This window comes from Mirounga angustirostris, unplaced genomic scaffold (assembly GCF_029215605.1).
Source record: "Mirounga angustirostris isolate CCGP_5_RB_7025 unplaced genomic scaffold, mMirAng1.0.hap1 SCAF_16, whole genome shotgun sequence".
Lineage (NCBI taxonomy): Eukaryota > Metazoa > Chordata > Mammalia > Carnivora > Phocidae > Mirounga > Mirounga angustirostris.
Genome location: NW_026991724.1, coordinates 17,829,274 through 17,843,758, shown reverse-complemented (window position 1 = coordinate 17,843,758; position 14,485 = coordinate 17,829,274). Strand labels below are relative to the sequence as shown.

General features: G+C 38.2%; 1 protein-coding gene across 8 annotated transcripts in view; it reads left to right on the top strand.

The window, feature by feature from the left end:
* NFATC3 (nuclear factor of activated T cells 3) overlaps window positions 1-14,485 on the top strand; it is a 121,172-nt gene that overhangs the window by 69,286 nt on the left and 37,401 nt on the right. For 6 of the 8 annotated variants that reach the window (XR_010408059.1, XR_010408060.1, XM_054511286.2 and 3 more), the window contains 4 exons: window positions 975-1,147; window positions 4,336-4,476; window positions 11,751-11,806; window positions 12,829-12,955. Coding sequence is in view for 6 of the 8 variants with exons in the window: in XM_054511286.2 (XP_054367261.1) it covers window positions 975-1,147; window positions 4,336-4,476; window positions 11,751-11,806; window positions 12,829-12,955 (497 nt within the window). In the remaining 2 variants the exon portion in view is untranslated. Of the gene's footprint in view, window positions 1-974; window positions 1,148-4,335; window positions 4,477-11,750; window positions 11,807-12,828; window positions 12,956-14,485 lie in introns of those variants that run through there. The other 2 variants (XM_064580695.1, XM_064580696.1) reach the window with 2 other exon arrangements.

Genomic DNA, 14,485 nt, shown 5'->3' with positions numbered 1-14,485 from the left:
TATATGTGCATACTTTAGAAATGAAAGAATCTTAGTCTGATGGATTGTTTTTACTAATTAACATACCACTAGAAAAGTCTAAAAATGCTATTAATGACTGATTTGTAGTCCTACAAGTTAATCTTTTCTGGCCTGGTTATATAGAATTAAACAGTCTTTTTACTTTGTATTTCACTTACCTAGTTCTGGAAAACAAACCACTCTAAAATTTAGTGGCTCAAAGTAATAACTGTTCATTATTTTCATGATTCTTAGGGTTGGCTGGACTCAGCTGGTCCATTCATGTGGTGTCACCTGGGATCACTCATGCACCTGAATTCATCTGGGAGCTCAGCTGGGTTTCGAACATCCAAGAGGCTGGGATGGCTAGAGTAGTTGAGGATTGTCTTGGCCTTTCTCTCCAGCTTGCCAGTTGGACTTTATGGTGGCTCAGGGCTCTAAGAGAGCAAAAGTGGAAGTTATGAGGCTTAAGTGCTGGGCTCATAACTTACACTGTATCAATTGATTACATTCTGTTTGTCAAAGCAAATCATAAGGCCAGCTTTCAAGGAGAGGTAGCTAGGTACTCCACCTCTTGATGGGAGAAGTGGTATGCAGATACAAGAATGGGGAGGAATTAACAGCCATCTTTTTAGACAGTCTACCATGCCTACCATTATACATTGTCATTGAAAACATTTTTAATCTCAAAATTGAAATAGGAGAAAATAGCAGTCATACATCTTTTTTTTTTTTTTTTTTTAAAGTGGGCTCTACACCCAATGTGGGGCTTGAACTCACAATTCTGAGTTCAAGCCCTGAGCTGAGATCAAGAGTCAGATGCTTAACCAGCTGAGCCACTCAGGCACTCTATACATCTTTCTTTTTTGACCTGATTTTAGGTAGTGATAGTTCTTTCCTGCCAAGTTGAGCTAAGTTGTTGAGGACCACCAAGTATCAGTAAGCAAATAAATTTTGTTTATTTTTCTCCCTAGTATTGACTGTGCAGGTATTTTGAAACTCCGCAATTCAGATATAGAACTTCGAAAAGGAGAAACTGATATTGGCAGAAAGAATACTAGAGTACGACTTGTGTTCCGTGTGCACATCCCACAGCCCAATGGAAAAGTCCTTTCTCTGCAGACAGCTTCCATACCTGTTGAGTGCTGTAAGTGAGCTTGTGGTGATGTTTTCAGATTTTGTTTATAATAAGCCATTTTCTAGTTTGCTTATAATGTAATATTTGGATCAAAAGTATAAACTGAGGCACAGAGATTGGATAGCTAATGCGATTTTCTTGTATGGAAATAAGCTACGTATTTAGGTGGGAGGAGTACTGATCTTGGAGTTAGAAAATGGGTTCTCACGATAATTTGACCATACATAGCTGTGGGAATATAAACAAATTATCTTGACCACAGTTTTCTTACCTATAAATAAGGAATGTGGGCTTGATGACATCAGAGAACCAACTGAAGCTGTGGTTCTGATACTAAGTTACCCTTGGTCACCTTTGTGTAATTAAAATGTGAGCCTTCTTGTTGGAAGATGCCTATCTCTGCAAGCTGATGCCTCAGCTAAAGACTTTTAGGAGTTTATTTTTTGGTTTGTTTGTTTTACCATTAATCTATTTACATCAGATTGAGAAAGTGAATGCTCCCCCCACCCCCGCCCCAATTTACAAAGGCAAGAAATGAGAACAGGCCCTAGAACCTGGTATCTACTCAAGCCCTGGAGAACTGTGAACCTCTGGCAGTTAGCTGGCAGGACTGAAATTTTGAGACTGCTGTTTAGATGTTTAGGACATAGACTTAGAAGTGTTCTAAGTCTATGTCTTAATTTTGTGTAGGAGGAAACTGAGGCGCAAGTATCTGAAGTACTCATTCAGGCTTATTTGCTTGTTGGTGAGAGCTGTGCCTAGAACGCAGGCTTTCTTAGTGCTCTTTCAGTTGTACCATTTTATTTCTGTGAAACACATGCATTCCTAATTTGGGATCAAACTGGTATTAACTTGCTGTGCTCCTTTTTGCTGTTTGTTGAATTGGACTATTACTTTATTATTTCCCAGTTGACTTTGGAATCACTGAGCAAATTGATGGTAATAGAATTCACTGTAGAAGTAGTTTTGTATTAAATTTTAACAGACAATACAGGTACATGCTACAAAATTCAAAAAGAATATAGAGTGAAAAACAAATTTCCAGGTCAACTATTTCCTTCTTAGAAGCAGCTGTCATTGCCATTGTTTTTATTATCATGCCTGACTGTTCTGTGCCAACATAAGCATATATGTCTCTACTTTTTAGCAGAGATAATTTTTTTTAAAGATTTTACTTATTTATTTGAGAGAGAGAGATAGTGACAGAGATAGCGAGAGAGAGCACAAGCAGAGAGGAGTGGGAGTAGCAGGCTTCCCGCGGAGCAGGGAGCCTCGCGCAGGGCTTGATCCCAGGACAATGACCTGAGCCGAAGGCAGATGCTCAACCAACTGAGCCACCCAAGCGCCCCAGCAAAGTTAATTTAAGTAATTTAAGTTCATAGAGTAATTTGAGTTTTTGAGATGAAGTTATTCTAAAATCATTTTCTATTTTTTCTTTTAGTTTATTAAATTAATATGTGATTATTGTTGAGAATATAGAAATGCAGAACGGTGCAAAGAGTAGTATGAAAATCTTTTGTAATACCACTACCCTGAGGTAGTCACTATTAACCTTTTTTTGGATTTTTTTTTTTTGTCTTTACATTTATATATAATATGTTTTAGTTGAGCTTACCTGCTTGTTATGACTTTGCCATTTGTTGAACACATTTTTGCTGTTACTTTGAATGTACCCATGGTGGCTAGTTTCTACCATAAATATCTAAAACTTTAAACAGTCTACCTCTTAGGCAACCAGTGCTTATTTTCATTCCCCTTCTCTCAGCCATTTGGAACATAAGTATTTTCTGAGATCTAGGTTAGGGCTCAATACTTTCCAAGTGGTAGTTGATCCTAAATCCCAGACCCATCTCCTATGAAAAAGGGTCTGTTTTAACATTCTCTTTGAGGCAGTGATTCCAATTCACATACATTTTGTGGCTTGATATTAAATACTTGGGAGAGTCAAGAGCCATAGTGAACTGGGAATGTATGCTTCCTAAAGGCATTCAAGTTTAAATTTCTTTAAAATGTTGTTCTAGCCAACAAAACACAACTGACCCTCAAAGCCACCAATTTTCCACCCACAAAGTAGAACTAAAAGTAGACCAGTTTTCCAGCTGTGAAGAAGAGCACATAATCCATACTTTTTTTGTTTGTTTTAATCCAGAGAGAAACCTAATTAGGCATTTGGCAAGAAGAAACCCTTAGAGAATCTTAGCAGTCAAAAGAAGTATAATCTGTAGCTTAAAGCTTAGGCAGTTAAAAAACAAAGAGAGAAAAGAAAACTCAAGAGATAGGATCTCACAAAATATAACAACTTGAAATCAGGCAATATCAGAGAAAGGTGACCAAGGTCATTTTATAAAAGTTGATAATTTAAAGACTGACCTTAAGGCACTAAGAAAAATTATGTTCACATACCCTGGGAAGGAAGAGTGCAGTGCACTGTAGAAACATTTACTTGCCTTTTTTAAAATTCAGTATGTACTTCATGTATGCTTCAGTTATTTAGAAAATTGCACAGAATGGAATCCTGTTGTCTCGGTGATGATCTAGATACTTTTTTTTTTAAGGTTTATTTATTTATTTAACAGAGAGACAGCGAGAGAGGCAACACAAGCAGGGGGAGAGGGAGAAGCAGGCTTCCCGCCGAGCAGGGCACCTGATGCGGGGCTCAATCCCAGGACCCTGGGATCATGACCTGAGCCAAAGGCAGACGCTTAACGACTGAGCCAGGCGCCCCTAGATACTTTCTTGGGGAAAGAGCTAATTCATGTTTGTCCTTTAGAAACTTGTCTTCTTTTAATTGTATGCAATATAATTACCTATGTTTGGATTAATTTGCTTTTTATAGTTACATTAGATTTATCAATTTTAACAGTTGTAAGGAAGAAACGTATTGAAGACAAGCTAAAAGGAGAAAAGTGGATGAAATTAATGTTTTGGAGTCAATATGAAGTTGCAGGCATTGATTAATTTTTCTCTATTGGTTTCTTTACAGTTATTAGAAAATTATTTAGAAATCACACAAATCTAATAAATCTATTTTGTTTTCTAAATAATAGTGGATATTGTTACCACTGTCTCAAACTTTAAAAGCCCAGAGTTTGCTTCTCTTTATTTTTATTGTATAGCTTTAATTTATCATTTATGTGTGGAATATTTTAAACTAATACTTTGTTTCTTCTCAACTCTTTAAAAAAAAAAAAAAACAGCTCAGCGGTCTGCTCAAGAACTTCCTCATATTGAGAAGTACAGTATCAACAGTTGTTCTGTAAATGGAGGTCATGAAATGGTTGTGACTGGATCTAATTTTCTTCCGGAATCCAAAATCATTTTTCTTGAAAAAGGACAAGGTAAATAAGATTTGAGTTTATTGACCTCAAAATAAGGGGTAGACAGGGTAAAAGAAATTATTCAGATGTTTCACTAACATTAATCACAAAATAGTTTTCCTAAAGCTACAGACATCATTTATACAGATTTTTTTTTTTGTAAGCCATACATTTCTTAAATTTTCATATAAATGTTGAATTCTCATTAAGGATGTCTCAAAAATAGAAGAACCCCCAGTATTTCTACTCCTATGTATACGTATACTCAAGAGAATTGACAATATGTTGCACAGAAACTTAGATACACATACTTATCACCACATTATTCATCATAGCCAAAAAATGGGAACAACCCAAATGATCATCAACTGTTACATGGATAAGCAAACTGGGGTCTATCCATACAATGGGATGTTAATCAGCCATAAAAAAGAATAAAGTACTGATTCATAACACAACATGAATGAGCCTTAAAAATGTGCTAGGTGAAAGGAGTCCGTGCACAATGTCCCAAATCAGCAATCCATAAACACAGAAAGTAGATTAGTGGTTGCCCCTATTGGAGGGAGGGGAGTGACTATTAATGCGCACGGGGTTTCTGGAATTAGATAGTGATGGTGGTTGTACAGCTCTGTGAACATACTAAAAATCTCTCAATTTTATACTTTAAATGGGTGAGTTTTATGTTAAATATGTAAATTATATCTTCATTTTTCAGAAATGTAGAAGAATCCTAGGACTATCAGGATGTTTGATTTAGCCCTTCTTGAGCCTATTTAAAACATTTTTCCGGGGCACTTGGGTGGCTCAGTCGGTTGAGCGTCTGCCTTCAGCTCAGGTCATGATCCCAGGGTCCTGGGATCGAGCCCCGCATCAGGCTCCCTGCTCGGCGGGAAGCCTGCTTCTCCCTCTCCCGCTCCCCCTGCTTGTGTTCCCTCTCTCGCTGTGTCTCTCTCTCTCTGTCAGTTAAATAAAAAGAAATCTTTAAAAAAATAAAAATAAAACATTTTTCCATTAAGCTCCTGGAGGACAGGGACCACCTCTACAAAAAGTAAAAAACCAGTACCTCCCTCGTCTCACACAGTGTCTCAGGACCCTGTGGGGTGGTGGAGGTGCATGGAAAAACAGAACATTTTCCATCAGTTATTCCTTCTCATTTTTTAAAGCATTTTTAAAATTGTGAAATACCTTTTTATAAGAAGAATATAACAGAAACTCATATCTGCTACCCAGTTTAAGAAGTAAGACATTTATCTCTGAAGACCTCTTGAGGCCCCTTCCCAAATGGATCCTACTCCTAAATCGATCAGTGCTTTTCTTTATAGTTTTATGTGTTTTCTCTGGTTTTGAACTACGTATAACAGTGCATATATTCTTCTGAAAATTGCTTTTGATAGAGGTCACCGTTAATGTTTTAGGATTGATCCATGTAATAGAAGATCTTTCACTTTCACTTCTACATAGTTTTACTGAATGAACATGCCAGTTTATTATCTGTTTTCTCACTGGACATTTGGGCTGTGTCCAGTTGTTGGCATTACCAAACAGTAGCTAACAGTGCTGCTATGAACATTTTAGTTCTTATCACCTGATGGGCATACATAGTAATGTCATAATTCTTAAATTTTGTTAATCTGGTAGGTGTAAAATGGTATCTTGAACATTGGATTTGAATTTGCCTGACATTTATTGAGGGTGTTGTGGGTCATTCATGTATCCTTTTTTATGTAAATATCTGTTGGTGTTTTTTGCCCATTTTTTTCCATTGAGTCAGTTTTCATTTTCTTACTGCCTTATAAGATTGTTTATGTATTCTGGATATCAAAGTGAGTTGGGGAAGTGCCTCACTTTTTCCCACTCCCCAGGTGTGTGTCTTATAATTTCACCTTCCTATAAACATGTAGTTGAGCTCATTTCTGAAACCTTCTGGGCTGGGGGCTTTGTGGGACTATTAAATTCTGTTATGATTCTATTCATGGGTATAGGGACCATTTAAGTTTTGTGGATTTTTTTTAAAGATTTTATTTATTTATTTGACAGAGAAAGACAGCGAGAGAGGGAACACAAGCAGGGAGAGTGGGAGAGGGAGAAGCAGGCTTCCCGTGGAGCAGGGAGCCTGATGCAGGGCTCGATCCCAGGACCCTGTGACCATGACCTGAGCCGAAGGCAGACACTTAACGACTGAGCCACCCAGGCGCCCCAAGTTTATTTCTTCTTGAGTTATTTTTTGTGATTTATATTTTTCCAGGTTAAAAACAAAAACAAAAACAAAACCCTCAATCTGTTTCTCCTTTACTCTCACATTGTTGCCACAATCATAATACTTCTGACTCCAGATGTGTGGGTTTCCCATATATCAACCAATTCTTTGACATGAACTGGATGTTCTTAATTAAATTCAATTCTGACAGTAACTGGAGTTAGCACAAACCACAGGTTAGGGGCTCAGTCCCATAAGACTGCCTCAAATGCCAGTCGAAAATAGTAGGTGCCCACAACTTCTGTCTGACTTGGCTACAGATCAGAGGTTCCCATGACTTCCGTCTTGGATTTGATCATTTGGTAGAGGAGAACTCAGAGCAACACTTACTTACATTTACCAGTTTAATATATAGTAGAGGATATCATAAAGGATACAGATGAACATCCAGGTGGAAGAAATACATGGAGTAGGGTATATGGGAAGGTGCAGAGCTTCTGTATCCTCTATGGACATGCCACTATCCCAGCCACCTCCATGTGTTTGACAACCCAGAAGTTCCCCCAAACTCTGCAGTAATTTAGAATTTTTATGGAGGCTTCACCACACAGTCTTGATTGATTATTCCATTTCTAGCCCCTCTCCCCTCTCTGGAGAATGGAGGTGGGACTGAAAGTTCCAAGCTTCTAATCATGGCTTGGTCTTTTTGGTGACCAGACTCCATCCAGGAGCCTACCAAGAGTCACCTCCTTAGAACAAGAGATAGTCCTATCACGCAGGAAATTCCAAGGGATTTAAGACCTCTGTGTCAGGAACTGGGGTCAAAGACCAAATACAAGAACAAAAGCTATTCCTGGAGTTCTTACCACTTAGGAAATTGTAAGAATTTTAGGAGCTCTGGGATGCCTGGCTTGCTTAGCTGGTTAAGCATCTGCCTTTGGCTCAGGCCATGATCCCAGAGTCCTGGGATCTAGTCCCACATCGGGCTCCCTACTCAGCGGGGGACCTGCTTCTCCCTCTGCCTGCTGCTCCCTCTGCTTGTGAGCGTGCGTGCTCTCTCTCTGACAAATAAATAAATAAAATCATTAAAAGAATATATTAAAGAATTTTAGGAGCTTTATTCCAGGAACCAGAGGCAAAGACCAATATATATTTCCCTATTATTTCACACAAGGATTTTAATTATTTCACTCAAGTTTTCAAATTTGTTGACATTAATTTGGTTATGATACTATATTTCTGCATCTGGAATTATATCCCTTTTAAAAAATGTATTCCTGCTATTATTTGTGCCAACTCTGATTTTTTCGTCAGTGTTTCCAGAGTACTTTGATTTTATTGATCCTGTCAGTTTCTGTATTCCCTGGTTTCTGTATTTTTTTTTTTTCTTTTCATTTTTTGGGGGCTTAATATGTTTCTTTTTCTTAATTTAAATGGTAATCTCATTCATTTTTCATGCTTTCATCTTTTTAAAACTTAAGTATTTAAAAAGGCTATACATTATCTTCACTGCCTCTTATGATTTCAGTACCTTTTTCCACTGAATACTTTTTCTTGGAGTTTAAATAAGTTTAAATTTTTTCATACTAAACCATTCTCTTTCCCTTGATTCTGTCATCCTCACAAACTATCATTTTATTTCTTTTTTTTTTTTTTAAAGATTTTATTTATTTATTTGAGAGAATGAGAGAGAGCAAGCACATGAGAGCGGGGAGGGTCAGAGGGAGAAGCAGAGTCCCCGCAGAGCAGGGAGCCCAATGCAGGACTTGATCTAGGGACTCCAGGATCATGACCTGAGCCGAAGGCAGTCGCTCAACCAACTGAGCCACCCAGGCGCCCACTATCATTTTATTTCTTTCATTTATCATCCAACCTCTCAAAAAAGTAATGTCATCTGCCTTCATTTCCTTACCTGCTACTTACTCTTCTATCTTCTGTATTGAAACATAACCTAAAACTTTGACAGTCAGCTACCCACTCTCCTCCTTGATAGTCTTTTTTTTCTTGGCCTTTCTGTGATTGTACTTACCTGGTTCTTGGCACGTTTTTAACTATCCCCACTCATCTTTACTTATCAGTTTTTCTGGCCCTTAAATATAGATGTTTCCCAAGGTTCTCTGGTTCAGCTTTCTTTTCATTATATTCCTTCATTCTAGAAAATTTCATCAACCATCATATCTCTATCTATAGCCACATTATTTCTTTTAAACTTCTAACATGTGCTTTAAAGTACCCACCGAATATTGAGTAAATGGCCCACTGATACTTAAAATATAAAAAAATGTCAGACTTAACAAATCAGTTCATCTCAGTGAGTCTCCTAACTTGATTAATAATGTTATGTCTTCCTATTCTTAGGCCGGAAACCATATTTTTCCATGTGTGATTTCCCTTTAAAATTCACTTCCTTCCAGCTCCTTTGATCCTGACCAATACCTGCCTGTCTTCAAGAAGTATCAGTTCTGTTTCACAATTTATTAATTCATCAATTATTTATGAAGCAACTGTTACATGACAGACATTAGTCTAGGCATTGGGAATATAATAGTGAATAAAATCTTCAGGTTGCTTGCTTTGACGGTCTACCTTCTATTGGGGAAGCAGACAATAAACATAAGTATAAGGAAGAGATAGTATCTCAGAGCTACCCCTTTCCATTATAAAAATTCATTTGTGCCTGAATATAATAAATATGTATGTATGTATGTAAGGCAGTTTCATTATAGAATTCATTTAACTCAGAACTTTATTTTTGAGTGCTTTTGTTTTAAATTGAATCATGTTAAATGGTAGCAGTTACTGGTTTCAGATGAAATTGCAGGTGTGAATATGTAACTCCCATTCTGAAAGCACCATCAGTAGTCCCTTCATATTTTAGGCCCCTTCACATGGCATTTAGGTCACAATCTATTGCCTTTCTTTCCAGCCTCATTTCTTATTGCTCCCTGCCTCATACTTTATATCCCACCAACACAACTGCTTATGGTTCCCTGTATCGTGTAGTTTCTTGCCATCTAGGCTTTGCTCATGCCCTCTCTTCTGCCTAGACTTCCCCCCCACCCCCACCCCGCATCACTTGAGTTCTACCTGATTTTTAAGCCTCAGTTCAAGAACGCAGGAAAAAACCGTCTTTGTCTTATACCCTTACACCAAGGCTAGGGTAAGGACCCTGACTTCTGTTCTCTTGGCACATCCAGAGTGCACCTTTACTGGTTACTGTAACCACCACATTTTATTGTAACGAACTGTTTGTATTTGTCTTTCATCCACAGACTGAAGGTAAGAATATCCTATCGTCATTATCTCAGTAACCCAAAGTGCCTGGCACGTCAGGACCCAGCAGATGATTGTTGAGCTGAGCTGTATTTCTGTGTAGGCATAGCATTTGTCTGTAGTGTCTCTTGTGTCCAAGGGTAGCCATTATCTAGTTACTGGACTGGAAAATGATAGTCACAATTTAGAAGGTGTTTGAGCCTTTTCTTTTTTTTTTTTTTTTAAAGATTTAATTTATTTATTTGACAGAGAGAGTGATAGCGAGAACAGGAACACAAGTAGGGGGAGTGGGAGACGGAGAATCAGGCTTCCCGCTGAGCAGGGAGCCTGATGCGGGGCTCGATCCCAGGACCTGGGATCATGACCTGAGCCGAAGGCAGACGCTTAACGACTGAGCCACCCAGGTGCCCCTGAGCCTTTTCTGATACCCTCACAGACCAGATGAAGAAGTCATGCTAACTCTGAAGATACTTGTATGGATTAGTCAATGGGCAAATGCCCGTGACTTAAAAAAGAATGCTTTAGACTGCACGTCAGACTGGAGTGAGAGCTTTAGTAGCAGTTGGGGTTCTCCCCAGGGGAACAATTCACTTGAGATGAAGAGACAGAAAATGTGCTGGCCAGATCTTTCGGTGACACAAATCTGGAAAGCCTAGCAAATATATTCAGAGACCATCAGTGTCTAAAAAGATCTTGGCGGGGCACCTGGGTGGCTCAGTCGGTTAAGTGTCTGCCTTCGGCTCAGGTCATGATCCCAGGGTCCTGGGATCCAGCCCCTCATCAGGCTCCCTGCTCAGCGGGAAGCCTGCTTCTCCCTCTCCCACTCCCCCTGCTTGTGTTCCCTCTCTTGCCGTGTCTCTCTCTGTCAAATAAATAAAATCTTTAAAAAAATAAATAAATAAAGTTTTGGGAAAAAAATAAATAAAAAGATCTTGGCAAGCCAAGCAATCTAAGTCTAGTAGGGAGAAATTAACCTAATAAGGGTTGCAGGGGAAAAACACGTAAGTAGGAGTTTGAACTTGATGGTAGGAAATGTAGTGGACTGAGGGAAACTTGCTGACTGCACACTAAGTGTAAGTCAGTATGGTGCAGTTGCCCCAGAAAACTTCTAACAGACGCAGCACCTTCACATAAGGTGGCAAGAGCCTAGTCATTCTCTACCATGCTGGGTCATTTCCCACTTGGATTATTCAGTTCTGGGCTCGGTACATTTGGAGGGGGATGGTCACACTGGAGGAATGTTCAAAGAAGAGTGGGCAGGAAGGCTAAAATACTGTGTAGGAGTTAGATGCAGAACTGGGGTTGCTAGCCAACAGAAGAGGAGACACATGCAAATATAGCTGTTTTTAAATATTTGGAATACTGTCTTGTAGAGAACCACTCAAGATTTTTTGGATAGGTGGCCTGCAAGGAGTAGTTCTTAAACCAGTGATGGGATATTATAAGGAGGCAGATTTCATTTATCATGAAGAGCTTTCCAGCAGCAATGACTGTCCAGAGATAAAATGGGTTACTTGGTGAGGGAGTGAGTTTCCCATTACCTAAGGTATACAAGCAGAAATTGGTTACCCCTTGGTGGAGGTGCTCTCAGAGGATTTTTCAAATGTCACTTGATAGAGTAAACTGTGGGGCCTGCTAACTCAGGTAGCCCAAGATCTTTCTCCCTGTTTTTTCTCATGGGTACATATTTTATTTTCATAATGGAAGTCATTGAGAAAAAGAATCCCTTTGCCAATAAGCTTGTGATACTAAATGCATTAGATTTTGTTTATATACTTTCTGACTTGAATTACTTTTAACTGTAAATTGTTTCTTTCAATAGATGGACGACCTCAGTGGGAGGTAGAAGGGAAAATAATCAGGGAAAAATGTCAAGGGGTAAGAAATGTACTTTATTTCTTTTGACATACTTAAGAAGCATGATAAGAAAATGGGATAACGCTACTTTATATTATAGATGAGTCTTTTATCTGTTGAGTGAAAGAAAAGTAAATTCGAATTTTTAGAAGTTTGGACATGAGATAGGTACTTTCCTGACACTAAAATTAAATTTAGGATAGATAAACAATTGGTGTCTTTCCCTTTTATTAGAAGGTTCTTACTAATGTTATTAATTTATTTCTCTGAATTCAGTGAAAAAATCAAATAAATTCAGTAAAGAACATATAAAATGGGGAGAACAAGCCCTCATGGGTTTGTGTATTTAGCATGATATTTGCGTCTTTTCAGCATTAAACCTTCAGGATTCACCACTGAATGCTGTGGTCCCTTCATCCTGGTTGGAATGGTGACAGAATCTTCTGTGGGGTAGAGAATAACACTGCACAGTGCTCTCCAGAGACCTGGAGAAATTCGATTAAGGGTTGCAATTGGTTTGGGGCTAACAGTTTTCACTCTGCTTGTGTAAAATTATTTTTTATGTGGGGAAAGATTTTGTATATTGCCAGTTTAGAACATTTTGAATATGAAACTTAAGATAAGAAATCTAAACTATTAAAAAGAAGAAATCTAAACTATAAACTATAAAGAAATATTAAACCTGATTGAAAAGCAGAACAGACTTCCACTTAAGATCAGTAGTAACATGTAATATTCAGTAGTGCAGAGTATCTCACTACATAGTATATAAGACTGTTTTTATTTCTGCTACAACTAGAAACCCAGTTGGATGACTAAAAGGTAATTTCTCCGTTAGTGGTTTACTTTAAAGAGTTTATCTCTGTTGAGACTAGGGTTTCATAGAGTAAATCTCCAGATGACTTACATGACCAGTTGATGTGCATAATGATCTATGATGGGAGAGACTGGGTAGTTAAGACTCATGAGTTGTGCTGAGTTTAGCAGGTGCATTTCATTTTTAGTTCTGAGTGTAACACAATCTTGCTTTCCATGCTCCTTAGGCTCACATTGTCCTTGAAGTTCCTCCATATCATAACCCAGCAGTTACAGCTGCGGTGCAGGTGCACTTTTATCTTTGCAATGGCAAGAGGAAAAAAAGCCAGTCTCAACGTTTTACTTACACACCAGGTATGGGAAGTTGTGATGGTTTACTATAGAGCTTGCTTTCATAATGAATAAAAAGTTATTCAGTGAAACCTATATGGGAATGTTTAAGGTAGAGTGCTTATAATCAATAAAAATCCCAACATATGCCAATCTGTCAAGTTTGCCGTTAGATATTAGATGTGATGTTGGGGCGCCTCAGTGGCTCAGTTCGTTAAGCGACTGTCTTCGGCTCAGGTCATGATCTTGGGGTCCTGGGATCGAGCCCCGCATCGGGCTCCCTGCTCCGCGGGAAGCCTGCTTCTCCCTCTCCCACTCCCCCTGCTTGTGTTCCCTCTCTCGCTGTGTCTTTCTCTGTCAAATAAATAATCTTCAAAAAATAAATAAATATTAGATGTGATATTAGTTGTTATTTTATAGTTACTGATTATAAGGAAATTAGAAGATTGAGTGTAGATTTTAGGTCTGTTTTTCAGTAGCTACCGGAAATCACCAGCAGTACAGTAAGAGCAGGTGTTTGTGAACATGTGTGACTCCCCCTTGCGTCCTTAGCACTGCAAAAAGGTAGTGTGTTCATCTCAAACATTTCCAATCAGATGAAAAATCTCCCATTAGATTTTTCATTTGGCAAGTAGTGACTGTAGCATACTATGGGCTGTGGGGGGTATAAAGTTGTTGCCAGAGTTTCTGGTTGTATAGATGCACCCTAACAAAGCTTCCATACTGCTTTCTGCAGTAGTTCAAATGCTGTAACTTTCCAGGTTTGGTTGTGACACATAAATATTAGATACAGTAACCATGCTGATGTTTACATACTTAGAGAACAAATCTTTATAGAGGCCCTGTCTTGTTTTAGGCACTGTTATTAGTCACCAGAGCATACGATAATAAAAAATCATAGTGAACTTTACTCTTCAAAACTTACTCTTGCAAAAACTTTTATTTTTCTTTAAGATTTATTCATTTATTTTAGAGAGAGAGAATCTCAGACTCCCCACTGAGCTCAGAGTTTGACACAGGGCTCGATCCTACAACCCTGAGATCATGACTTGAACCAAAATCAAGAGTTGAATGCCCAATTGACTAAGCCACCCAGGCCCTCCCTCTTGCAAAAACTTTTAAATGGTTTATAGTAAATGAAAAAAATAAACACTTAAATTTGAAAGGGTACTGGTTATTAATGATCATTCATTTGTCATTCATATTCTTTAAAGCCTGACTATATTTCCAATTTTAGCCTCTAAAGGCCATTTTTATTCCCAAATCTGAAAATTAATATTACTTGATCATGTTAATACATTACTTGGTAATAAAATATTTCAGATCATTCTCAAATAGAATACAAACATTCTGAAAGATTTTGGTTAGCCATTTCAATATTAATTCAGTAGGTATTTGAGGGTGCTTACCAAGTGGGTGAAACCTATCTCAGTTCCTTTATCATGGAACTTATAATCTAGTGGGACAAACAGAAGCTAATGAATCACTAAATAAATTAGTTACAAATTTGTAATTAGAAACTGCAGTACGGACTCTGAAGGAGAGGGACACAAT